This window comes from Ursus maritimus, unplaced genomic scaffold, assembly GCF_017311325.1.
Source record: "Ursus maritimus isolate PB19 unplaced genomic scaffold, ASM1731132v1 scaffold_3, whole genome shotgun sequence".
Taxonomy (NCBI): domain Eukaryota; kingdom Metazoa; phylum Chordata; class Mammalia; order Carnivora; family Ursidae; genus Ursus; species Ursus maritimus.
Window position 1 is genome coordinate 69,660,607 of NW_024425563.1, and position 27,048 is coordinate 69,687,654.

A 27,048-nucleotide genomic window follows, 5' to 3' on the forward strand; every position below is an offset into this window, starting at 1 on the left:
ACTCCACTTAAAAGCTCGACTTTAGATTATCATTATTTTTAATGACTGTTTAACTTTTAAATTTCATGTTTCTATTTACTAAGCTTTTACACTGTATTGCTTTATTCTAGCTTTGAGTGATATGATGAAAGAGTTTATTTCCATGGGAAGTTTGGTTGCACTGATGGCCACGAGCCAGTCTCAGCATTCTCTGCAGCCTTCGCTCGTCTCTGCTCAAGGGACTCACATATTTCAGTGTATCCAACATATTCACCCTCCAGATCAGGTAATGCTATCTGTGAAGATTGTTCAGATATGCCCCTCTTCATATAAACCATTTTTCAGTTTTATTTATGTAATTATTTAATTAATTAAATTTATTTATAGTAGGCTCCACACCCAGCGTGGAGCCAACGCAGGGCTTGAACTCACGACGCTGAGATCAAGACCTGAGCTGAGATCAAGAGTCAGCTGCCTAACTGACTGAGCCACCCGGGTGCCCCTCATTTTTAAATTTTATTAATAATTTATGGCTTTAAATTTATGCTTAAGGATATTTGAAAGGCGACATTTGGTACATGTGCTCAGATGAACAATTTCCATTTATAACCATCTGAAATGTTACTATGTACTTTCCAAAGCTTTTTGAAAAACATTTTTTTTTAATTGTTGAAGTTTTGTTATTCCATTTAAAAGGAAACAAAAACCCTACAAATTCTGAACTGCTTCATTTCCCATTGGTGAAATCTATAAATACATCATGGACATTAGAATTTTTTTTCAGTTTATTGAGGTATAATTAACAAAGTTGTATATATTTAAAGTGTACAACATGATTTGCATATACATTATGAAATCTTTACCACAATCAAGTTAATTGAACACATCCATTACTTTACATAGTTACCTTTTTAAACATTGCTTTTTAATAAGAGCATTTAGTGAGAAATGCAAATAGATTTATGAATATGTGTGTGCATATATATATATTTTTTCATCATGGTAAATGTACTCTTTAATCCCCATCATGTATTTTACCCATCCCCCCACCCACTGTCCCTCTGGTCACCATCAGTTTCTTCTCTGTAGTTAAGAGTGTTTCTTGGTTTGTCTCTTTTTTTTTTCCTTTGCTCATTTGTTTCTTAAATTCCACATATGAGTGAAATCATATGATGCTTTGCCTTTCTCTGATGTATTTTGCTTAGCATTATACTGTTTAGCTGTATCCATGTTGTTGCAGAGGGCAAGATCTCATTCTTTATTATGGCTGCACCATGTTCCAGTGTGTATGTATATACATATATAGAGAGAGCACATCTTCTTTATCCATTCATCTGTTGTTGGACACTTGGGCTGCTTCCATAATTTGGCTATTGTAAACAGTGCCGCCATAAACATAGGGGTGCATGTACCCCTTTGAATTAGTGTTTTTGTATTTTGGGGGGTAAATACCCAGTAGTGTGATCACTGGATCATAGGGTAGTTCTAGTTTTAATTTTTTGAGGAACCTCACACTGTTTTCCACAGTGGTTGCACCAGTTTGCACTCCCACCAACAATGCAGGAGGGTTCCTTTTTCTTCACATCCTTGTCAGTACTTATTTTTTTCTTGTGTTTTTGATTTTAGCCATTCTGACAGGAGTGAGGTGATATCTCATTGTAGTTTTGATGATTATTGATGTTGGGCATCTTTTCATGTCTGTTGGCCATCTGTGTGTCTTCTTTGGAGAAATGTGTGTTCATGTCTTCTGCCCATTTTTAAATTGGATTGTTTTTGGGGTATTGAGTTATATCAGTTCTTTATATATTTTGGATACTAACCCTTTATCAGATGTATCATTTGCAACTGTCTTCTCCCACTCAGTCGGTTGCCTTTTAGTTTTGTTGATTGTTTCCTTCACTCTGCAGAAGCTTTTTATTTTGATGTAGTTCCAATAGCTTATTTTTGCTTTTATTTTCCTTGCCTTGGGAGATACATGTAGAAAAATGTCATATTAACCGATGGCAGAGAAATTACTGCCTGTGCTCTCTTTAAGGATTTTTCTTTTCTTTAAGGATTTTTATGGTTTTAGGTCTCACATTTAGGTCTTCAATCCATTTTGGGTTTATTTTTGTGTATGGTGAAAGAAAGTGGTCCAGTTTCATTCTTTTGCATGAGGCTGTCCAGTTTTCCCTATACCACTTGTTGAAGAGACCATCTTTTTTCCCAATGTATGTTCATTCGTCCTTTGTTGAAGATTAATTGGCCATATAATTCTGGGTTTATTTCTGGGTTTTTCTGTTCTAGTCCGTTGATCTCTGTATCTGTTTTTATGCCAGTACCATACTGTTTTAATTACTACCACTTTGTAATATAACTTGAAATCTGGAATTGTGATGTCTGCAGCTTTGCTTTTCTTTTTCAAGATTGCTTTGGCTATGCAGGGTCCTTTGTCGTTCCATACATATTTTAGAATTATTTATTTTAGTTCTGTGAAAAATGCTGATGGTATTTTGATAGGGATTGCATTAAATGTGTGGATTGCTTTGGGTAGCATAGACATCTTAATATTTATTCTTCCAGCCTGTGAGCATAGAATGTCTTTCCATTTCTTTGTGTTGTCTTGAATTTTTTTATCAGTATTTTATAGTTTTCAGAGTACAGGTGTTTCACCTCTTAGGTTAGGTTTACTCATGGATATTTTATTGTTTTTGGTGCAATTGTGAATGGGATTGTTTTCTTAATTTCACTTTCTGCTGCTTCATTGTTAGTGTATAGGAACGCAACAGATTTCTGTGCGTCGATTTTGTATCCTGTGACCGTTGAATTCATTTATCAGTTCTAGTAGTTTTTTGCTGGAGTCTTTAGGGTTTCCTATATATAGTATCACGTCATGTGTAAGTAGTGAAAGTTTTACTTCTTTACCAGTTTGGACAGCTTTTATTTCTTTTTGTTGTCTGATTGCTGTGGCTAGGACTCCAGTACTATGTTGAATTAAAGTGGTCAGAGTGGACATACTTGGGTTTTTTCATAAATGGCCTTTATTATGTTGAGGTATGTTCCCTGTTAGACGTACTTTGCAGAGGGTTTTTATCATGAATGGATGTTGTACTTTGTCAGATGCTTTTTCTGCATCTATTGAAATGATCATATGTGTTTTGGTTTTTTTTTTTAAGATTTTATTTATTATTTATTTGACAGAGACAGCCAGCGAGAGAGGGAACACAAGCAGGGGGAGTGGGAGAGGAAGCAGCAGGCTCCTAGCGGAGGAGCCTAATGTGGGGCTCGATCCCAGAACCCTGGGATCACGCCCTGAGCCGAAGGCAGATGCTTAACGACTGTGCCACCCAGACGCCCCAGTTTTTTATCCTTTTTTATCCAAATAGGTGTTTTTTAAAATTTGATTAAACATTTGTTTCTTTACCAGCACCAGTATTCTTTATCCACTATGATTTTAGTACTCAATTCTAATGTGTGGGTTTTTCCTTCACACCGCCAAGCAATTCTCAGACAGCAGATGGGTGTGCTGGAATTCGACTTAATTCTGCTATCTACTCAGATAGCATCAGATTCCACAGATGAAGGGCTCAGTCCTGTAGGCTGCTTTCCACTTCAATGCCAATTGCAAGTCTAGCTTGTTACTGCTTCTGACCAACTAGCTATAAATCGGAGGTTCCCACGACCCCCTGCTTGGCTTTAATTTGCTAGAGCAGTTCACAGAACTAAGAAAGCTAATACACTCAGTAGATTACTAGTTTATTACAGAGGATATTAAAGGATACAAATCAGTAGCCAGAGGAAGAGATACAAAGGGTGAGGTTCTGTTCTCACAAAGCTGCTTCTGTCCTTGTGAAGTTTAGGGCCCAGCAAGATGGCACACAGAAGCTTTCTGGTTCACCAACCTGGAGGCTCTCTGAATCCTCTCCTTTTGGGTTTTTGTGGACGTTTCATTCCATAGGCATGATTGATTAAATCTTTGGCCCTTTGCAGTTGACTCAACCTTCAGCCCCTTTTCCCTTTCTGGAAATCGAAGTGTGGTACTGCAAGTTTCAACCTTCTGTTCATGGTTGGTTCCCTGGCAGCCAGCCCCCAGCTTAGGTGCTTTTTGGAAGTCCCCTCATTAACGTAAACTCTGGTGTGTTGGAAAGGGTGTGACTATCAGGACGCCTTTATCACTCTTATCACTTAAGAAATTCTAAGGGTTTGGGGCATCTGGGTGGCTCAGTCAGTTAAGTGTCTGCCTTCAGCTCAGGTCATGATCCCAGAATCCTGGGATCAAGTCCCTTGTCGGGCTCCCTGCTCAGTGGGGAGCCTGCTTCTCCCCACCTCCCCCTCCCCCCGGCTCATGCTCTCTCTCTCTCAAATACGTGAATAAAATCTTTAAAAAAAAGAGAAAGAAAGAAATTAATTTTAAGGGTTTTAGTAGATCTGGGCCAGAAACAGGGACAAAAAAACAAACATATATTTCTTATCATAAATCACAATATCACAAGCACGTATGGCCCATTGTCCCCATTTGGGGACTCATGGTCATGAAGGTTTTAGAGGCAGTGAGCAAAGGAGTATGTTCCAGGACTGACAAGCACATTTTAACCTCTTCTTTAAAAAAAAAATTTTTTTAAAGATTTTATATATTTATTTTGAGAGCAAGAAAGAGCACAGAAGCCAGGGAGGGGGGTGGGCAAAGGGAGAGGGAGAGAAAATCTTTTTTTTTTTTTTTTTAAGATTTTATTTATTTATTCGACAGAGATAGAGACAGCCAGCGAGAGAGGGAACACAAGCAGGGGGAGTGGGAGAGGAAGAAGCAGGCTCATAGCGGAGGATCCTGATGTGGGCCTCGATCCCAGATCGCCGGGATCACGCCCTGAGCCGAAGGCAGACGCTTAACCGCTGTGCCACCCAGGCGCCCCCAGGGAGAGAAAATCTTAAGCAGACTCCGTGCTAAGCACAGAGCTCAGAGTGGGACTCGATCTCACAACCATGAGATCATGACCTGAGCCAAAATCAAGAGTCAGATGCTTTAACTGACTGAGCCACCCAGGAGCCCTTTAAAATTTAAGATTAAAATTCTTATCCTAAATATTCGTATCCCGTGGTAATTATCTATTAAAGAATGAAAGTATTAAACCTGGTAGTAAGCATAACAGAATGGTAGTGGTATTGGTTATTGAATATTTATATATACCTACCAATTTTTTTTTTTTAAGATTTTATTTAACAGAGACAGCCAGCGAGAGAGGGAACACAAGCAGGGGGAGTGGGAGAGGAAGAAGCAGGCTCCCAGCGGAGGAGCCTGATGTGGGACTCGATCCCAGAACGCTGGGATCACGCCCTGAGCCGAAGGCAGACGCTTAACGACTGCGCCACCCAGGCGCCCCAACCTACCTATTTTTTAAGTAGGCTTCATGCTGAGCCCAACACAGGGCTTGAACTCACGACCCTGAGATCAAAACCTGAGCTGAGATCAAGAGTCAGATGTCCAACAGCCTGAGCCACCCAGGCGCCCCTGAATATCTTTTTAGATATAAGTTTTATAGGAACAACAACAAAAACCACTCTTAAAAGAAACCAAATGTTACTAATAAGGCTTCTTACTGGAGAAATAGCAGTCATTTTTCAATATGGTTTTTTTTTACAACTTTATTGAGGCATAATTGAAGACAACAAATTCAGTATTTGAAGTGTACAATTTGATCAGTTTTAATGTATATATTATATACTGTATATACTATTTAACATGTATATACCAAGAAGCCATCGCCACAATTAGGGTAGCGGGCATTTCCATCACTCCCAAAGTTTCCCAGTGCCCCTTCACAATCCATCCCTCCCCCACTGCATCCACAGAGGACTGCCAATTTCTTTGTCACTGTAGATTATGTCAACCTGGTTTTTCTGAAAATATATGTACTAAAGTTTATATTTGAGTAAAATTAGAAATTGAATTTTGTGTTTTTTCTTTAGGAGCAAAGGTGTGAAATTCTGCATAATGTGATAAAAAATAAACTGGACTGTGAAATAAGCAGGTTCACTAATCTTGACCTGAAACGTATAGCGAAAGAAACTGAAGGGTTTGTGGCTAGAGATTTTACGGTGCTTGTGGATCGAGCCATACATTCTCATCTCTCTCATCAGAGCGTATCCACCAGGGAAGGTACGTGTTCCTATTAAATCCAAAATTTGAAATCTTCCCATTGCAGAGAAAGTTAATGTAGTAAGAATTACATATATTCTATTTTAGTATTCAGAGAAGCAGGTGAGTAGGAAATCAGCATCTCCAGCTAAGATGATAGCATATTTTGAAGATTCATATAGATATGACTACCAATTCTGTTTATTTTTAAACAGAATTAGCTTTAACAACATTGGACTTCCAAAAGGCTCTCCAAGGATTTATTCCTGCGTCTCTGCGAAATGTCAACTTGCATAAACCTAGGGACCTGGGCTGGGATAAGATTGGTGGATTACATGAAGTTCGGCAGATACTCATGGATACTATCCAGTTACCAGCCAAGGTACTTAAAAAAAATCAAGTACTTCCAAAAGAACCACTGAATGGCTTTATGTGTGGGCTTGCCTAATCTCAGTTTGATTCAAGAAGTAGTTACTGAGTTACCGAGTAAATGCCACCCCTATTTTTTTTTATTTATGATATGTTAGTCACCATACAGTATATCCTTTGTTTTTGATGTAGTGTTCCATGATTCATGGTTTGCGTATAACACCCAGTGCTCCATGCAATATGTGCCCTCCTTACTACCCATCACCAGCCTATCCCATTGCCCCACCCCCCTCCCCTCTGAAGCCCTCAGTTTGTTTCCCAGAGTCCATAATCTCTCGTGGTTCATTTCCCCCTTCTGTTTACCCCCCCTTCATTCTTCCCTTCCTTCTCCTACCGATCTTCCTGCTATTCCTTATGTTCCACAAATGAGTGAAACCATAATTGTCTTTCTCTGCTTGACTTATTTCACTTAGCATAATCTCCAGTCCCGTCCATGTTGCTGCAAATGTGCCAGCACTATTTTTGATACGCTAACAGATTTTTTAAAAGTATTTGATATACTCCTTGCTTGTACATAACTTAAAAAGAAAGCTGGGGTGATATTTACAGTACATATATTTTGGTGTGAATTGCATAATTCTGGTGTTTTGCGTGAATCATTCAGATTGTACTAAAACAAAATGTACTGTCAGCTGGGATTTGAACAGGAGCCGGTAGGAATAAGCTGGAGGAATCATCTAGGTCCACAGAACTGAGGGATTAAGTCACATTCCAGACTCCGGGTCTCAGTCCTAGACAGAGTTAGAAGGCAGCATCAACCACGCAGGTGGTAGGATAAAGGGGGCAGAGGTAGATGGGTCAGAAGATCGAAAGGTACAGTCTAGGCGGTAGTGCATTTGAACTGCAGACCTGCGAGGTAAGGATCATTGCGTGAGATCAGCAGCCCAGGCAAAGAGCCGAGACACGGGTGAGTTAAGGACCTCAGTTACATGTGAGTAGATGGCAAGTCCTGGAAACCATGGCCATTGAGTGCAGCCCAGGACTGCAGGCTAAAGCCTGAGAGAAGGTGGGCGTGGAAGCACTTGCCAGCAGGATCATGCCCCCTCATGCTGGGTCTGGGCGTTGGAATCCAGATGCGCAGAGGCGCTCTGCATAATGGCTGACTTTGGGGCCTCTTCAGATTAGAATGGGGAGAGAGATGGGGTTCGAATTTTGTCAGCAGGGGCAACTGAATAGGCATACCTAACAGAGACCGGGCTATTGCTGCCATTCCCCTGACGTTTGACTCACCTGTTCACGAAGTCTTCTTGCTCTCTGGTAATTTAGAAGCAGTCAGTCACCCGCTCGCCATGGAGGCTCTCGGGAGAGCTGTGATCATGATACATGCGTCTCTATTATTTTTCTTTCCTTGATTGAGTGTATTTGAATATACATAGCTATCATAACTTGCCCTGTGAACCATACAAGGGGAAGGCAGTACACTTGTTAAAAGGTTGATTTTTAATTTTCTAAATGTAGTAATTTTATAATTTTTTTAAAAACAGGACAAAATGGAAAGAAGTTCAGAGACAGTTATACACACTTTATGAAGAATGTATTCTGTGGTCCAGTTGGTAAAAAATCGGTGGTAGTCGCTTTGAACTCATGTATTGAGTAGGAACTTTATACAGTTAGTAAAGGGGGCAGTTACTCCCCTCTGAATACTTCTTGCTGTACATTGACTTTGGCGCTTAGTCCTTTGTTTAGACTTGAGTTCTTTGTATTTTTCAGTACCCAGAACTGTTTGCAAACTTGCCCATACGACAGAGAACAGGAGTACTGTTGTATGGTCCTCCCGGGACAGGAAAAACCTTACTAGCTGGAGTGATCGCCCGAGAGAGTGGAATGAATTTCATTAGCGTCAAGGTATGTCTTGCATTTATCTTTTCTCTTTTTTTTATGGAGGTAAATTTACATAACAAAGTGTACAATTCAGTGGCATGTAATGCATTCACAGTGCTATGTAACCACCCCCTCTCTCATTTCAAAACTTTTTCATCCTGTTCCCTGTCCCCCCAGCCACTGATGTGCTTTCTGTCTAGGGGTTTCCCTGTTCTGGACAGGTCCTGTAAAGGGAACCATGCAGTATGTCGTCTTTTGTGACTGGCTTCTTTGACTTAACATGTTTTCAAGGTCCATCCAAGTGGTAGCAGCTGTCAGTACTTGAGGTTTTTTTTTTAAGATACTTTTTTTTTTTTTAGATTTGAGAGAGCACGGCATGGGGCGGGGGGGGGGCGGGGGACAGAGGGAGAGACAGAGAGAATCTCCAGCAGACCCCATGCTCAGCACAGAGCCCAGTGCGGGGCTCCATCTCACGACCCTGAGATCATGACCTGAGCCGAAACCAAGAGTTGGATGCTTAACCGACCGAGCCACCCAGGCGCCTCAGTACTTCAGTTCTTTGAATTATTTCATTGTGTGGGTGTCAGGTTTTTATCCATTCATCATTGGTGGATATTTGGGTTATTTCCACCTTTTGTCTTCTATGCATAATGTTGCTGTAAACATTTGTGTACACATTTCTGTGTGGACATGTTTTCATTTCTCTTGAATATGTACCTAGCAGTGTAGTTGCTGGGCCATATGATAATTCTACGTGTGACTTCTTGAGGCCCCGCCGATCTGTCACAGTGCATCATTTTATACCCCCCCAGCAGTGATGAGTGTACCTGTTTCTCCATATCCTTGCCCACACCATTTATATTTCGTGATTGTGGGTTAGTCTCATATTTGGAAAGCTGGTGGCAGCGATCCGTCTATTAGTTAAAGCTCTGTGGGAGGGGGTGCCTGGGTGGCTCAGTCAGTTAAGTGTCCAACTCTTGATCTCAGCTCAGGTCTTGATCTCAGGCTCATGAGTTCAAGCCCCTCTCTAGGCTCCACACTGGGCTGGGTGGGACATTGCATAATGAGCCACCTCTCTTGTAGGCTTATGCTGTTTTTGCTTAAGGTAAATCTTCATGCATTATCAAGTAGAATCATGCATAAATAGAAAAAAGAGCAAACTACACCTGAAGGGGGAAGAAAACCTAGAAGACTAGGGCTCGGAGGCCACACCGAGGTAGAAGTTGCGTTTTGCTAGCTCCATGCCTTGGTGGCTGTGTTTCACACCCGCGTGTGCCACACTGCGCCCGAGTGTCCTCAGAAGGTGCATCCGGGGACGACAGGACACGCCAGCAGGCGATGTTGGGGAGTGCCTCAGTCTGCCAGTGGCATGTCCTTACAGTTAGGTCCCGTATCTTGTACGTTTTCAGTAACCCCACAGTAGTTTACCAAAGAGTGATTAGATTTCAAGGGAAAGGAATCAGTAGATATTGTAGCCTTATTCAAAAGTGATTTATAATCTGAAAGCAGTTCAGTAATTTGCAGTCAGGTTATACCTACCCTTTTTTTTTAATGACATGTTTTTTCTGTGAGCTGGTTATATGGTTACCAGCTACCCTGGAAGTGATGGAGAAGCACTATAACTTCAGTTTTCCTGCCTTCTCTTTTTGGATTCTGGAATAACTGTGATTATACATACTCTTCTTTTTTGCTGGTCACTAAAATGTAGTTTCACTGTTTAAAAGAAAATCTTCCGGATTAAAGCTTATGCGTGTTGTATTTTAGATTGTTCCATTAGGGAGGACACCTTGTCCCTTTTAGTAAACTTTCAAATCATGGTTTGGGATGAATTCTCAAGAGAAAGGTTTCAGAAAAGAAAATTCTGGTGGGTCAGGGTGGATCCCAGGAGACATGCGTCAAAGACAGGGGCCTTCACTGACTCCGGTATGTTGCCTTGTTCGTAATATTTTGCCTTAGTTGTTTCTTATTCCGTTCTCTGTGGTTCTGTATGGACTAGGAAATCTAATTAAATCCTAGTGTATCAGTAGATATCTAGCTAGCTGAGTATTAGAAATTCTTTACTGGGGAGACATATTCTGATCAGTATTTGGTCTTTTTGAGGTAACGATTTTTCACTGGAGATCACGTTAGGGGCTATTCAGTTTTGTTTTTAAAAGATTTTATTTATTGGGGTGCCTGGGTGGCTCAATCATTAAGCGTCTGCCTTCGGCTCGGGGTGATCCCTCCACTGGGAGCCTGCTTCTTCCTCTCCCATCCCCCCTGCCTGTCTCTCTCTGTGTCAAATAAAATCTTAAAAAAGATTTTATCTGAGAGAGCAAGTGTGCAAGCAGGGGGAGGGGCGGAGGGTGAGGGACAACCAGACTCCGTGCTGAGCACAGACCCTGACACAGGGCTCAATCCCACCATCCTGAGATCACGACCTGAGCTGAAACCAAGAGTTGGACACTCAACTAACTGAGCCACTCAGGCGCCCTGGGGCCTATTCAGTTTTTAAAAAGATCCCGATTTAAGGAAAGACTGTCCTCAAAAGGAATAGTTTTGAAAGTTTTTCAGTTGACTTTTAGAAAAGATGATCTATTCTTCACCTTCTGTCCAAATAAATTGGTTTCAGGAATTGAAGATGCTGATTAAAATAATCCATATCTCATTACACTTTTGAGATAGATGGAACATTGTTCAATACTTACGCGGCAGACACTGTTTTTGGCCCTGGGGACTCAGTAGTGAACAAAACTGCCTTTTTGGAGCTTACATGCTACTGATGGAGAGAGACAGACACACTCACTACAGAACATACTCTCAGGTGGGGCGGCAGCCAGGCCTTTCTGAGGATGTGGCATTCGGTCAGAGAGCTAAGCTCTGCAGCTGTCTGGGGACAAAGGTACTAGGCAGGGGAGACACAAGGTGTAGAACCTGTGACAGGATATTTATTCCAGCCACGTAATTTTTAAAATGTGTTTGAGACATCTGTTGTTTAATCATATTAAAAATCCCCCATGACTGCATTTGGTCTAAGTCATACAAAAAAATATTTTGTTTTTAAAGAATTTTATCTCAATTCTAATTTAATTTTATTTTACCCAAATAGGGGCCAGAGTTACTCAGCAAATATATTGGAGCAAGTGAACAAGCGGTTCGAGATATTTTTATAAGGTTGGTTCCCTATGACTATTTTTTTAAGTAACAGACACTATGATTTACCAGTCAGTGCTTTTTGGTCTTTTTCTTTTTTTGGAGAACTGATGTTTAAAATCTGTAATTTATGTGGATTAATAAGCTTGAGAATTCTCCAAATACACTTAAATACTTTTTATATTAAATTTTGGGAATTAGTTTTATATTTACAGTAGAAATATTCGTGAAATGCTGAAAGAAAATCAGAAGTGGTTATTCCAAGGAATCTCCAAGTAATACGAAGCACATAATTACTCCAGTTTAAGTTGGCCACATGCAAACTATTACGGCATTTATATAAAATACAGAAGTTAGTATTTAAGAACGAAAGTAAGATTTTAAATTCAAAAAGTACTTTGTGTCATTCTAGAATTACATTATAAAATAAGCAGGGGAATATAATGTCCATATATTTTTTAAATGAAATGAACTCTTGTATACCCACCACCCAATTTAAGCAACAGAACATTCCCAGGAAAGCATTATTACAGATAAAGGCAGTCACCACATGGTGACAGATTTACCAGGAAGATATTACAGTTCTAAAATTGTGTGTATTCAATAAGGTAGCTTCAAAATATTTAAGGCAAAAATTGATAGAACTGCAAGGAGAAATGATAAATCCACCTTCATAGATTTTCATAGTTCTCAGTATGTAGTTATATTGAGGTTTAAAAAAAACAGTAAAAATGTAGAAGATTTAAACAACATACTCAAGATCGATCTAAGCATCTGTAGAACACGTACCCAACAACTGGAGAAAACAGTCTCTTTAAGCACACGTGGATGTTTTTTGAAAATCGGCTCTGTGGGCCATCCACAGCAACAGTAACTTTCAAAGACCCGGTTTACTGAAAACAAGGATAATTACATAAGCTTTGCCTTCCTTAAGGATATCTACACTGTTATGACTTTGCAAACTCTGAAGCCTTATTCAAATAGGAAATATTGTTTGTTTTTCCCAGAGCACAGGCGGCCAAGCCCTGCATTCTTTTCTTTGATGAATTTGAATCCATTGCTCCTCGGCGCGGCCATGATAATACAGGAGTTACAGATCGCGTGGTTAACCAGTTGCTGACTCAGTTGGACGGAGTGGAAGGCTTACAGGGTAATAACTGTAAATATAGACTATCTTATTGTAACAGTAATTTCACCAGGATTTAAGTAAAGAATATTTCCCCCCCTCCAGGTGTTTATGTATTGGCTGCTACGAGTCGCCCTGACTTGATTGACCCTGCCCTGCTGAGGCCTGGCCGACTTGATAAATGTGTATACTGTCCTCCTCCTGATCAGGTGACAATGTCATACTTAGAGTCTAAAACCCAACACATGCCACACTCTTCCTTTGTGAACTTTACTTCTGCCTGGTAATAGCAGATGTCCTTAGAAGAACAGCTTCAGGCAAGGCCTTAGTCACAGATTCCGAATTAGATACAAAGCCCAGCCATTTCCCTGCAAGTCTGAAGACTCTGTAGTCTTTCATTGTTGGCCAGTTGGAGAAAAAGGAAGGAAACTTAAAGTGTCGCATGTCCATACCCCTCCTTATCCTGGCAAGACTCCAAGAAGCAAGCGTATGACTAGTGAGTGTCTAAGCAGGTTACAGAGAGGGAAGATTTTAACTGTTCCTGGTCTTTGTTTTCCCGCCTCTTGTCCCCAGATTTAGAAACCACTGAATAGGTCACGTGTAGCTATTACTTACATTTTTTCTTTTGAAACACTTTCTCGGCTCATTTGCTGAAACCAAGCACCATCTGAGTAAGAAAGGACTTACACGGAAGGGTTAAGAATATTCATTGTCATTCCTTTTCCTCCGTCTCTTCTGTTAGGGAAAAAGCTCCAGAGGAGAGACGGTAGATTAGTGGTACATTTTTCAGCTTGTAGTGCTGAGTAGAGATAATTTGTAAGAAAATCATAATACAGTTTAATATTTTTAATTTTGTTTTATTTGTTAAGTCAATTAGTTTTTCTCCCTTCAGGTGTCACGTCTTGAAATTTTAAACGTTCTCAGTGACTCTCTACCTCTGGCAGATGATGTGGACCTTCAGCACGTGGCGTCAGCGACCGACTCCTTCACGGGGGCAGATCTCAAAGCCTTACTTTACAACGCGCAGCTGGCGGCCTTACACGGACGGCTGCTGTCCTCGGGGCTGCAGGTAGGTCGAGGCAGGACAGCGTGCTGTGGTGCTTTAAGAGAATAAGAGCGGTTCAGTGTCAACCTTAAAAAAATCCTATTTCTTAGCCTTAGCAAAACTGTACAGAAATTTACCTGTAGTCAAATGGCCCATCGCTGGAACACTGGCTCTGCAGAGAATTTGGAATTAGGAAGTGTTCAGCGTCTGTCTTTAACGTTACCGTACTCCTGGCAAAGTGCTGGTGAATGGAAGGATATTATGAATTAGATAATATAAACAAAAATATTTTTAGTTTGTTTGTTTTATACTTTATGATATTTGGAAGCTCAAATTCTCCCAGCACTGGCCTGGAAGCCGCTTGGGCGGGGGGGGGGGCTTCTGTGTCCTTTTGATATGTCCTCCTCATTCTTTCATCACTTACTCTCTTCCTCATGGAACAAGGTTATTCTAGGTTTTTCTTACACTTTCTGTACCCCAGACCTAAAATCAGCCTTTTCCTCTCAGGATAGTATCTTGATTTTAATTTTTGCAGCAGATAATTTGACTTCTGCTACATTATAGCCTTTATATTTTCTAGGAAGGGTTTTCCTATGTACTCCTCCCCCCTACATTTGTTGGGAGATTCTTACAGGGCCTAACGTTCCTCAGTCAGATACTATCAAGTTTTTGCTATTTCTTTTGGCAGGCCACTGAAGTTCTCCACCCTCTTCACTAACAGAAAACGTGATCATTCCAGTGTTTTATAAATAAACATTTCGTAGTTGACAATTCATACAAATAAAATGCAGAGGTTTGAATCCTAGCTTTGTTAACAGTTTTGGGGAGACGGTAAATGATGTACGCATTGTTTTACTAAAATTTTATTATGTGCCTCAGAACCATTAGAAAATTAATCAGAGCTGAAGTTTGGCTCAGTGCACGTTTCCTGGGTGCTGGAGGTTTTTTCTGAGTGTCAGGCGCTGCTCATGGGCCGCCGCTGGTGAGGACGCGTCACACAGGCAGCCTACTCGTTTGTCAGAGTCCTGGTAACAATGGTTCATTCAGCGTTTGCACAGAAAGTGTCCAGTTGGTGCCTGGCTCGCAGGACTGTTGCCTTGTGTGCGTGGGAGAGCTGCGACACCTTTGCCATGTGCACCCTACGGACTGGTCTGAGGGGATCACAGAGGACACAGGGTGGACAAGACCCCTGCTCAGAAACAAAATTTTTGAAAAAGGCCTCTGGTACTGGTCTAGCAGGATGCCAACTGTGTTGTTTATTTCAGAGTTGTAGATGATTTCGATCTTTACACCTGTTGTCCTTGTGTGCGTTCCAGGATGGAAGTTCCAGCTCCGACAGTGACCTGAGTCTGTCTTCGATGGTTTTTCTCAACCACAGCAGTGGCTCTGACGACTCAGCTGGAGATGGGGAATGTGGCTTGGAGCAGTCCCTTGTTTCTCTAGAGCTGTCCGAGATGCTTCCAGATGAATCAAAATTCAACATGTACCGGCTCTACTTTGGAAGCTCTTATGAATCAGAACTCGGAAACGGAACCTCTTCTGATTTGGTATCTTGTGCGGTCGCCATTGTACGGTTCTGATATCTCAAGCCGTGGGTTGGTGTAGAACCTCCTGACCAGCCTGCCCTGTGCTCTCTGGTTGGTTCTTCAGTAAAATAGATCCCTTGGAGTGAGGACTGGGAGGCAGCGCGGGGGAGCCAGAGGAGCGTGGTGACCCTTCGGTTTCTTGTGGGTTTACTCCCTTTGTCAGTGGTTTTCAAACATCTTTAGTCACAGATCCATTTTCTATTACACTGTTATCATGAAGACAGTGGAAGGTAATGAGAAATTTGATGTACTGTTGCAATAAGGAAAACATTTAGATTTCGTATGGGCAATATCCTGCTTTTCTAAATTACAATAGCATTTAACACTATCCTCCCAAAATTAACAGTGATTCACTGTTATTAGTACATGTAACATTTTTATGTATATACAGATTTGGTTTTTGCACATCTGCTTTATTCGGGTTTTTAATCTAAAAGTGAACCACTTTATTCCCAAGAAGTAAGCTGTTGTTTTAGCTCTAGTGTTTGTTTTCTGTTTCTTAACCTTATAGTCTAACTCACTCTGCTGAAAACAAAGAATAAGGCACATTTGGAACCTACCCCGAGGGCATCGGGGTGGCGGATTTACTAACAAAGCATTAAAAAGGTCTGGTGGCGGTTTTTACCCTGTGGTGGTTCAGCAGCCTATAGAATGAACAGATTTGAACTTATTTCAGTTACTCGAACGTAAGCTTATCCAGATGAAGGTTGTTAATGTGATCCTTGATACGTATATCCTTTTTCTCCCACTCTTTTCCTCCCTCTTCCCTTCTCTCCTGACTACACTTAACCACGCAGAGCTCACAGGGCCTGTCTGCACCGAGCTCCATGACGCAGGAGTTTTCTGGAGTTCCTGGGAGAGAGCAGTCGTTTTCACGACCTCCCGTGTTGCGAACAGCCTCGCAGGAGGCTTACCCAGAACTCACCCAGGAACAGAGAGAGCAGCTGCGGGCAGAGATCAGTGTCATCAGGGGCAGATACCGGAGCCAAAGTGGAGTATGGCTGGTCTCCCCCCACCCCCGTGACAGTTGTAAAAATTGTTCTTCCTCTTTTGATGCGTACTTCGGTCAGTGAATGAGCTCTATAAAGAAGGGACGGAGGCACATTGATCAAATGGTTGTGTGCATCCTGCTTTGAAATAATTTTTAGTAATCTTAAGAGAAACGGAATGTGTGGTCTCCTGAAAAATGGGCTTCGGCTTTTCCCATTACAGCCCCAAGTTAACTTTGTGCTTTTTACTTCAGGAGGATGACTCCCTTCACCAGCCAGGACCAGTCAAAACCAGTCTGGCTATCAGCCAGTCGCATTTAATGGCTGCTCTCAGTCACACAAGACCATCCATTAGTGAAGACGACTGGAAGAATTTTGCTGAACTGTAAGTACCAGATTCTGAATCGGAATTAGAGAGATTACAGGTGATCATTCACTTAAACTGTTACTTATTTTGAATATGTAAAGGCCCCTTCAAAACAATAGCTCTGCTTTTAAACTCCCCAAAACTTCGAGTAGTGAAAAATGAATTTTTGTTATCTAGTTTACTTGCTATTTGATTTATAATGAACTGATTTAATTTTAAAAGCTTTGTTAAAAGCTCAAATAGTTTGCCAGACCTTTCTGAAAAATATAGTTGTTTTGCTTTCTTTTAAATATGTTCAAATTTATTCACTTGGGGACCACAGTTCACACAGATGTGGATTTACAGGCTTCTTGCAGTTGTCTCTCAGACCATAGATTGGGGACCATTCTAGGTCAAGGATTTAACTCAGTTGAATGCAAGAAATGTGTCTTCCTGGTCTTTAGGAGGTCTGGTCTCACCTGGCAGTACTCGAGGGGGGCAGGTCTGTGTACGTTGTAAGGGCAGAAGAATTTTCCCTTCTTCCCTCCTGTGTTCTTGGGCTGGTCTAATAATCGACAAAAAGACAATAACACAAAATTTCTTACGTACAGTAGCTCCACTAAAGTAGGAAACTCAGGCAGTTAAGGTGTAGCCACCGGCCTGCAACTGCGAGGGGCAGGAAGGAGGTCACAGAAGATGAGAAGAGCAGACGTTTGCCCTGCTCTGCAGGAAAAAAAAAAGTCCTCTCTGGTAAAATAGGGAACCTGTACTCGAAAGTTCACCTACGTGGTTAAGGGAGGTAAAAAGCTTTTCCCGAGTCTGCTGGGTCCTGATTCCCTTCAGCTCAGGATTTTGGGGTGGCATATTCTAACTCCCCAATAAGTACACGGTCCTTTGTATTTATTGTAGGAAAATCAGAAAACAAAGAATAAGAACAAATTCCCCTTATTTCCACCCCTGCCAAGGCATATATTTGTTTTTCCCCCCATGCAGCTACTCAGCACCTAGTGCTGTAGAGCCGTCCCTCTACATCTTGAACGTTGACATTTTAAATGTCCCTTTGTTCTTAATGTCATTTTATAGGATGGCTATGCCACGATTTCCAATATTTGGACTTTTAAGTTGCTTCCGGGTTTTCACTATTACACCCATGTGCTAGTGAACACCCTTGGAGCTCAATGTCTGCACATGGCTAAGGCGGAGGTAGAATTGTTACATCGCAGGATGCCTCTTGCCTTCCAGACACACTGCACAGCACCGTGAACGTAGAGGCCGGGTTCGCCCCCAGCCTCGCTAACACCGGGCATAGTCACCTCTCTCCAAACCCGGCCAATGTGCTCAGAGAAAAATCTTGTTTAAAAATTTGCATCTTTGATTAAAACAGCTTTTTTAATGTCACTACCCTGTGTATTTTCTTTTCTAACTTGTCTCTTTTTCCCCCATTTATTTCCCTGTTTGCAAACAATTACCTGCCTTTTGTAATTTTAGCATTTCCATGTGTTAAATATTACCTGTCATTTCTTTAAGGTATGAAAACTTTCAAAATCCAAAGAAGAGAAAAAATCAAAGTGGAACAATGTTTCGACCTGGACAGAAAGTAACTCTAGCATAAAAGATGCTCCTGATTCTGTTTTTGCTGGTTTGTTCCTGTTGTAAGAGTAAAAATGGTGTCTGTAAAATTCTTTTTAACAAATCAATTTATAAAATCACAGATTGGTGTAAACCTCTGGTTATGTAATAATCAGGCTTACTTGAAATTAATATGGCAGAATTGGGATATTTATAATAGATTCTGTATCTTATTTCCTACAAATCTAAATTAAATCATTACTGAAAGAATTCTGTCCAAATGGTGTAGCTACTTCTTTCCTTATCTGAACTGAAACACACTGCTTAGAACTCACATATGCAGCATCTTCCTTGCATTTGACAAATCTTGGGCTTAACAACTCTGACCATTTGGAAATATCATGTTCTATTCACTGATCCAGTGATCTGTTATTCTTCCAACAGAATGTGTAGACTTCACCACAATTGAAATCAATGAGATCACGTCCCCCCATTCTACGCCATGCGGCTCCCAGGCCAGGACCGTGAGTGCTGTCCATTCCTCCTCTGCTCCATCACGACACTGCCCAGATGTTAATTTATGGCTAAACCTAAAGTCAGCCACCATCAACACAAACCAGGTCTAGTAATGCGTAAGGGAAGAGAAAAAGGGAGAAAGGTGAAGTATATAAACACATGAAACACCAAAGAAAAATGTACAGGCAGCACCTGGCGCCGTGGCGGCAGCTAATCGGGAGGCTGGGGCAGGCCTTTCCGACTTGTCTTCTGTTACTTACTCCATGTTCCTTGAGTTCAGCCAGCACCTCCGTGGATTAGAGTCCTTTACTAGGGGGGATGGTCTAAACCTTCATTCCCATCTGAGCCACTGGTGGCCTCTTATCACAGAAATCTTCCATGAACTCTCACTGTATTCAGTACTACCCCCAGGTCCCATCCATACGTCTCCCATCCTGTGTGGTGTAGCTGTAAGAATGTTCACTCAGCCAACGCGGTAACGCCCCCCAAACCACTGGCATCACCACTGTGTTCCTCTTGTGTTTCTCCTTTGCTTCCCTCTCGTCAGCAAAGCCCAGAATCACAGGGGATGGAGGTCAAGACTTGGGGTCAGTTATGTGTTGACTGAGAAGTGCTGCCCCCCTCACCCCTTAGCTCCCAGATCCTTGCTTCTGCTGAGGCCGTGGTCCCCGAAACGCTGCATATACGAGACGGACCGTACCTCTTGCAACCTCACGAAGAGCCGTCACCCTAGCAAGCCAGCTGCGTCAGGGTGGTGAGTGTTTACAGTGAGTTCTACTCGAAGCCCACCACCTCACTCTCCAGGGTGAATTTCGTGATCAGAAAGCAAGGGTCTGGTGGGACAGCATAACAACATAAAAGCATGTCAGTAAGTCCTGGAAAGATGCTACTGGCAGAAATTTGAAGGACAAAGCAGACTGTGTCCCTTTCAGGGAAGACAAATCACCGCCTCCTCTGATAGAAGAGGGACACACATAATCAACCTTCCAGGAAGCTGCACACACACCCACGTGGTTGGTCACTGCTGTGGACGAGGGGGCGTCAGGACGAATGCTGGGTCAGCCTCGGTGTCCTACAGATGACACACAGACACCCCCCCAGCCTGGCCACCACAGCCACTTAGTTTGAGCCTACTAAATAAGCATTGGGGGGGTATGAGGTGAAAGCTGATAGACATCTGTAGAAAACTCATCTAGAGCTCCTGATGATTAAAAGCACTGAGGACTTTTAACTGAACGTTCACAAGGATCATGCCCATTCCTACTCTTCGAGCACATTGCGAGAACTCTGGCCGTCACTTCTCCCAGGCCTCCTCCTGGCCAGTTCTCTAGTCTGCTCTGTAAGTCTCTAACCACCTGGTTGTCAGCCGCTATGGATCTGCATGGACTTTTATATCAGACATCCCTACCTCCTGGCAAACTAGAAGAGACATGCTGCTCAAAAAAAATCTGCCTCCTTGAAGGATTTTTCTGTCTCCACTGGTTGTCAGGGCTACCCCCCCGGGTAGAGCAGTATTGCCTTCACTCTGACGGGTAGGTCATGGTGGAGCTCTGGGTCTCCAGGAATTAACATCAGTACAGACCCAGTGTTGCTCATAATCCCCAGAATGTCTGGTTACTTCTCAGGACACCTGGAGAATGCTCTGGTGAGTGGCTTCAGGTCCTCTGGGGAAGACTTGGAAGAAGCAAGACGCATCGCAAGTACTTGTGATGTTATCTCAGGGCTCTTTCCCTAGACACCTGGCTTCCTTTTTGTTGGACCTAGACCTGAGAACCGGCTGAGGGGCCATGACGACATTGTGATGACTTACATCAGACCTTTGTTTATTAACAGGGAGATTTTTAAGTTATAAACATCAAGTAGGATCTTTGACCATCTCTTTTGGTCTTAAAGGATCCCACAATTAGTTGGGCACCAAAGAACCCTGCAGATCAGATCCTTTTAACAAATGCACTGTCCGCTGGTTATGGTAGCCACAGCCACCAGCCTCTGTTAGGCTGGGAGCCACTCATCCCCAGTGAAATCAGAAAGCCCGTTTCTACTGCAACGTCTCCCTATCAACTGCGTCTCCCATCAATTGTCAGTGTCTGCAGACAGACTCCTTCAACAACCATGCCAACACTCTCCCTTGCCTTCCTCTGCTCCTGGGAAAGTGAACGACTGAGTCATACTCAGTCCATTACAGCCATGCACGGTATGTGACACAGTTCTAGACAGTGAGCAGAGGTAAGTAAAAGTCCCTGGCATGGGCTTTCTTCCTGAAATGAGGGCACAGCGTCTGGAGATGCAGAAACCATCTTGGAGATGTGAGGGTGAAAACCATAGGTGACTGATGGCAGGGCAAGAAGACAAGGAGCCGGCTTCCCTGATGGCATCACTGAAGGGACATACCAGCCCTGGATGTTCTACGCCTACGTTTTTTTATGCTGGAGACAAATAAACCTCTTGTTTACTTCTCTGAGTAGGATTCCTGTTATAGCCAAGATCAATCCTAACAATATACCAATGTATTTCTCAAGGACTTGTTAAAGGAGTATTTTCTGACACCCCCACTATCTTGGGGGACATGGGTGGTGGTAAGTTGGTGAGTTATACATGATTCATTCAACATGTTGTGGGGGGGGGAAGCAGCAAAGGAGGAGGGAAAGAGAGAATCTCAAGCAGATTCTCTGCTGAGTGCAGAGCCTAATGCGGGGCTCAATCTCAAAACCCTGAGATATGACCTGAGCCGAAACCAAGAGTTGGACGCTTAACCGACTGAACCACCCAGGCACCCCTCAGGTGCCTTGGTAAATATCTGTTTTGCCAGATTCCCTATTCTGGACTAGCAAGTCCAGATACAAACGCAGTATGGTCCTAAATGGGGGTGGCTGTGCACATCCCAAAGGACTCTCCCCTAGGGTGCTTCCTAGAGAATTGGGCACAATTTAAATTGGGCAATTTAAAGAGAAAAATATTGTAGTGCAATGAAATCTGACCTCGGTATCAACAGACCAAGAAGTCTGGCGTAAGAAAGGGTCCTTAAATTATAACACTGTCTTACAGCTTGATTTGTTTTGTAAGTGGGAGGAAATACCATATGTAATGGCCTTTGTGGCACTATATCAAGACCCAAAATGAAAGGAAAATTGTAGAATGTGCCCAGCTCTTTTTTCAGGATTGAAAAAAAAAAAAAAACTGATAGATTGGATGACCCCCTCCTTGTAGGCCCGCCCCCTAGAAGGAGGGTCCCTGTGTCTAATGAGACTTCAAATGCAAAGACCAGTCCTCCCGAGCCCCTTTCTGACCCAATGACGACTCCTTCATATTCAGAGGTGCCCCACCTTTATCAACCTTTGCCCCAGGACCGAAATCCTGCTGTTATTCACGGAGGCACTCATTATCAACCCACTGAACCCAAGGCCTCTCAACTTCCACTTAGGTTGCAGACAGAGGCACCATTTGGGTCCCATGCCATTCTCCATGAGTGATTTATCCTTATGTATGGAGAAGTTTGGCTAGTTTTCTGAGGACCCAGCCAAATTCTCTGAAGAATTTACTAGGTTAGCTCTGACCTTCAATTTGACCTGGGGGAATTTACAAATTTTGTTGTTGTCCCATTCTTGCACTGCAGAAGAGAAAGCTAGAATACTGAATGCTGCCTGGCAGTATGCCAATGAGGTGGCAGCTCATAATCAGGGACATGCAATATATCACATCAGAGGAGAAAGAATCCCAGAGGGGGACCCCCAACGGAATTACCAAAGGGGCCAAGAAGATCTAGATGAGAGAAATCATGATAACTTTAATTTTAATTGCAGGAATAACTTTAATTGCAGGATAACTTTAATTGCAGGAATGATGTAATGTGTAGTAAAACCCACTAACTATGCAAGGTGAGGGACATAACTCAAGGGAGGGATGAAAATCCAGCAGCTCTCTTCCAAGGGAGATTGGTTGAAGCCCTCAGGAAATACACGAATACCGACCCTAATTCTCCAGAGGGACAATCTCTTTTAGCTGTGCATTTTACCGTGCAAGCAGCCCCAGATGTCAGGAGGAAATTGCAAAAGGCAACCACAGTGCCTCAGACTCTTGTGAGCCAACTGTTGGACACGGCCTTTGCTGTATTTAATAGAAACAGGGCAGGGCACCTGGGTGGCCCAGCTGGTTAAACGTCTGACTTTGGCTCAGGTCATGATCCCAGGGTCCTGGGATGGAGCCCCACTCTTGGTGGGGAGTCTGCTTGTCCCTCTCCCTCTGCCCCTCCCCCAGCTCATACACTCACACACAAGCTCTCTCTCAAATAAAGTCTTAAAAAAATAATAGGGGCGGGGCAAAAGAAGACGAGAAAAATCACTCGGAGCAGGTGGCAAGCCCAATTTATAGCAGCTGCCATGGGCTCTATGCCACCCCAGGGATACCTACTCCAGAGGATTGTGAAGCCAGAGATTGGTAAAGCCAGACTAGAGCCCCTCCCCCCATTTGCAAAGAGCTAGGTCCTGATCAATGTGCCTTCTGCAAGCAAGATGGCCACTGGAAAAAGAATTGTCCTCACCTCTGAAGGGAGAGGGGGCCAATCCCTAAGCCATTAGTAGTCAAAAAGGCTGAGGACTGAAGGGGCCCGAGCTCTCCTATGGCTCCTTCTGGACATCTCTAGGTATCATTCCAGGAGCCTCGGGTAATCCTTGATGTGACCAGTAAGAAGATTGAGGGGTTTTGTTTTTTTAAAGATTTATTTATGTATTTGAGAGTGAGATGGGAGTGGAGGGGTGCAGAGGGAGAGGTAGAGAGAATCGCAAGCAAACCCTCCACCGAGCACAGAGCCCCACACGGGGCTCAATCCCATGACCCCAAGATTACTATGGGAGCTGAAACCAAGAGTTGGACATTTAACTAACTACGTCACCCAGGCACCCCAAAAAGATTGAGTTTTTATTAGACACAGGAGCCACTCACTGTCCCAACCCAGCACAGTGGGCCTCTGTCTCGACAATCTTGTATTCTAACTGGAGTAAATGGGCAGCCACCAGTAAGGCAGTTCCCCTCCTTTTAACTTGCATACCGGGCTCTCCTTTGCCTTCACATAGTTTCCTCCTGGTGCCTGAATGCCCCGTCCCCCTGGTGGGAAGAAACTTGCTTTTTGAACTCAAGCTACACTTCATTTGGGAATGTTAGAGCTGAGAGAAGATGAAAAACATGCCATGTTAGCCAGTTTGGCTTTACGATTGGGAGGAGAAAATACTATAACTGATAAAATCCCTCCCCACATTCTCACTAAAATAAAGCCCACTGTATGGGAAATAGAAATCCCTGAAAGGGCTAAAAATGTCTCTCCATAACTATCTCCCTCAAGCCAAACATACAATAGCCTTGGGAAAGACAGTATCCTATAAGACCGGAGGCTCAAGAAGGCATTTGGATTCCGATCAAGAAGTTCTTAAAATATGGATTATTAATCCTTTGTCGGTCACCCTGCCACATCCCCACAGCAGTAACACTTGAAGGTTTCTCTGGTTGGGTTCACCCGTCTAGAAAATATTGATAGTAATTACAGNNNNGGAATTTTCCTTTGCTGTGGATGCTATTGTTGCTGCATGGTCTCCGAATCTAAATATCCTATTCTTATGATGAGGCCTCCTTTGCTTCTCCAAGCCAGACAACCTACAGCTAGACACCCTTTATTTAATCAGCTCAGGATTTTTACACCTCCCGATAGGCACACTCTACCATTCCTTTCAGCTTGAAGTTCAAGATGAGATTTTTGCTCTTCAACACTCCCTTAAGAATAAGGAGGATAAAAATCCCAGAGCAGGGAGATGAGGTAGGAAAGCTGAAGGGACTCCATCTTAGAAAGGCTCCGTCTCTGCTGTTTTTCTTCTAGGCCCCTTTATTCACGTTCCATATTTTGCCTCTTAATAAGCCAAAGAAGCCCTGTTCCCACTTCAAGAGGGAAGCAAGAAAGTTAATCCTTCTCTGAGTTTTGTCCAAGGCCCCAAACACCTGATGACATCCAAGAAGATCTGGATCCAAACCATGTTCCAGAATATCAGCTTCAAACAAACCTCGGCTGACACTGGTATCAATGCCCCATCTTCGGTAATTTATGGAATAACACCTATTGTTCACCTGACACCTGCCTTTGGTCGGAAGCTAGCCTGGATTCCCAGAGGAACATGCACCCTAGACTCCTTTCCAGTATAAACTCCCAACCCCAATGACAGTCTCATTCTCCTTTCCCTTCCCCGCGACGCTCCATCTGCTATTCTCTTCCTGTCATATACACTGTTCAATAAACTCTGTTTTCACTTTCTCTGCCTTAACTTGACAAAGAAATCAAAGCACATCTAATTAAAGGTCCAAACCTTCCCCACCACAAGCAAGGAGGAACCCTGTAGCGGAAGGACCAGTGGGAAAGAGCAGCCAAAACACAAGAGCAGAATGTACACATCACATACCAGAAACACTTCCTGAAGCTTCCGTTGTTGTTACTGCTGTTTTTCCTGTTTTTGTTTTGTTTTATTTTTATTTTCCTCCTTTCTTTTCTGGACACAATGACTAGAAGGAGAAATTCACCACACACACACACACAAAGTAGCACTCTCTATCGTGGACTTAGTAGGAAGAACAGGAGGTAGTACTCTCTGCCAGGGATTTAATCGATATGGATATGAGTAAGATGTCTGAATTAGAATTTAAAATGACAATTATAAAGATACTAGTTGGTCTTGAAAAAAGCATAGATGACACTAGGGAACCCCTTACTGTAGAAATAAAAGAACCACATTCTAATCAGGCCAAAATTTAAAATGCTATTACTAAGATGCAGTCAAAAATGGAGGCTCTAATAGCTAGGATAAATGAAGCAGAAGAGAGAGTCAGTGACAGAAGACAAAAATGATGGAAAGTAAGGAAGCTGAGAAAAAGAGAAAAACAACTACTGGATCAGGAAGAGACTTTGAAAAATCAGTGATACCATAAATTGAAATGATATTTGAACAATAGGGATCCCAGAAGATGAGGAGAGAGAGAAAGGCCAGAAGGTTTATTTGAACAAATTATAGCTGAGAGCTTCCCTAATCTGGGGGAAGGAAACAGGCAGTCAAGTCCAGGAGACACAGAGAACTACCCTTAAAAATCAATAGAAATAGGTCAACACCTCAACATATAACAGTGAAGCTTGCAAATCTCAGAGACAAAGAGAAAATCCTGAAAGCAGCTTGGGGACAAGAGATCCGTAACCTACAAGGGTAGAAATATTACACTGGCAGCAGACCTGTCCACAGAGACCTGGCAGGCCAGAAAGGACCAGCATGATATATTCAACATGCTAAATGGGAAAAATATGCAGCCAAGAATACATTATCTAGCAAGGCTGTCATTTAAAATAGAAGGAGAGATAAATAGTCTCCAGGAAAAACAAACAAACAAACAAACAAACTAAACTAAAGGAATTCGTGAACCCTAAACCACCCTGCAAGAAATATGAAAGGGGATCGATCCTTTGAGTGGAGAGAGAGCCCCAAAGCAGCAAAGACCAGAAAGGTACAGAGACAATCTATAGAAACAGTGACTTTACAGTTAATACAATGGTCCTAACTTCGTATCTTTCATAATTACTCTGAATGTAAATGGACTAAATGCTCCAATCAAAAGACACAGGATATAAGAGTGGGAAAAAAAAAAAAAAGACCCTAGATACGCCGTTTACAGGAGATGCTCCAATCAAAAGACACAGGATATAAGAGTGGGAAAAAAAAAAAAAAAGACCCTAGATACGCCGTTTACAGGAGATTCATTTTAGACCCAAAGACACCCCCAGATTGAAAGTGAGAGGGTGGTGAACCATTTATCATGCTAATGGACATCAAAAGAAAGCTGGAGTAGCAATCCTTTATAATAATAATAAGACATGAAGGACACTGTATAAGAAAACGCCCTATCCAACAAGAAAAAACTAACAATTGCAAATATTTATGCCCCTAACTTGGGAGCAGCCAATTATATAAACCAATTAATAGGAAAATTAAAGGAACGCATTGAAAATAATACAATAATAGTAGGGAACTTTAATATGCCACTCAAAGCAATGGACAGATCATTTAAGCAGAAGATCCACAAGGAAACAAGGGCTTTGAATAACACACTGCACCAGATGGACTCTACAGATATATTCAGAGCATCTCTTCCTAAAGCAGATTACACATTGTTCTTGAGTGCACATGGAACATTCTCCAGAAGAGATCACATACTGAGTCACAAATCAGTTCTCAACCGGTACCAAAAGATTGAGATTATTCTCTGCACTTTCACACCACAATGCTTTAAAACTTGAACTCAATCACAAGAGAAAATTTGGAAGGAAGACAAATATATGGAGGTTAAATAGCATCCTACTAAAGAATGAATGGGTCAACCC

General features: G+C 42.4%; 1 protein-coding gene and 1 long non-coding RNA gene across 5 annotated transcripts in view; one reads left to right on the plus strand and one right to left on the minus strand.

The window, feature by feature from the left end:
- PEX1 (peroxisomal biogenesis factor 1) overlaps window positions 1-18,402 on the plus strand; it is a 48,250-nt gene extending 29,848 nt beyond the window's left edge. For 2 of the 3 annotated variants that reach the window (XM_008686230.2, XM_008686231.2), the window contains 12 exons: window positions 111-265; window positions 5,923-6,112; window positions 6,307-6,473; window positions 8,231-8,365; window positions 11,430-11,494; window positions 12,481-12,623; window positions 12,705-12,808; window positions 13,492-13,668; window positions 14,961-15,191; window positions 16,028-16,225; window positions 16,474-16,604; window positions 18,093-18,402. In XM_008686230.2, the coding sequence (XP_008684452.1) occupies window positions 111-265; window positions 5,923-6,112; window positions 6,307-6,473; window positions 8,231-8,365; window positions 11,430-11,494; window positions 12,481-12,623; window positions 12,705-12,808; window positions 13,492-13,668; window positions 14,961-15,191; window positions 16,028-16,225; window positions 16,474-16,604; window positions 18,093-18,177 (1,781 nt within the window). In that variant the 3' untranslated portion in view covers window positions 18,178-18,402. Of the gene's footprint in view, window positions 1-110; window positions 266-5,922; window positions 6,113-6,306; window positions 6,474-8,230; window positions 8,366-11,429; window positions 11,495-12,480; window positions 12,624-12,704; window positions 12,809-13,491; window positions 13,669-14,960; window positions 15,192-16,027; window positions 16,226-16,473; window positions 16,605-18,092 lie in introns of those variants that run through there. The other variant, XM_008686232.2, reaches the window with a different exon arrangement.
- The window catches only part of LOC121105846, a 37,696-nt gene continuing 24,205 nt past the window's right edge, over window positions 13,558-27,048 (minus strand). Inside the window, exons 1-4 of one of the 2 annotated variants that reach the window (XR_005838600.1) lie at window positions 17,045-18,085; window positions 16,156-16,310; window positions 13,782-13,885; window positions 13,558-13,699 (exon numbers count right to left, since the gene is read on the minus strand). This is a non-coding gene — a long non-coding RNA (uncharacterized LOC121105846). Of the gene's footprint in view, window positions 13,700-13,781; window positions 13,886-16,155; window positions 16,311-17,044; window positions 18,086-27,048 lie in introns of those variants that run through there. The other variant, XR_005838599.1, reaches the window with a different exon arrangement.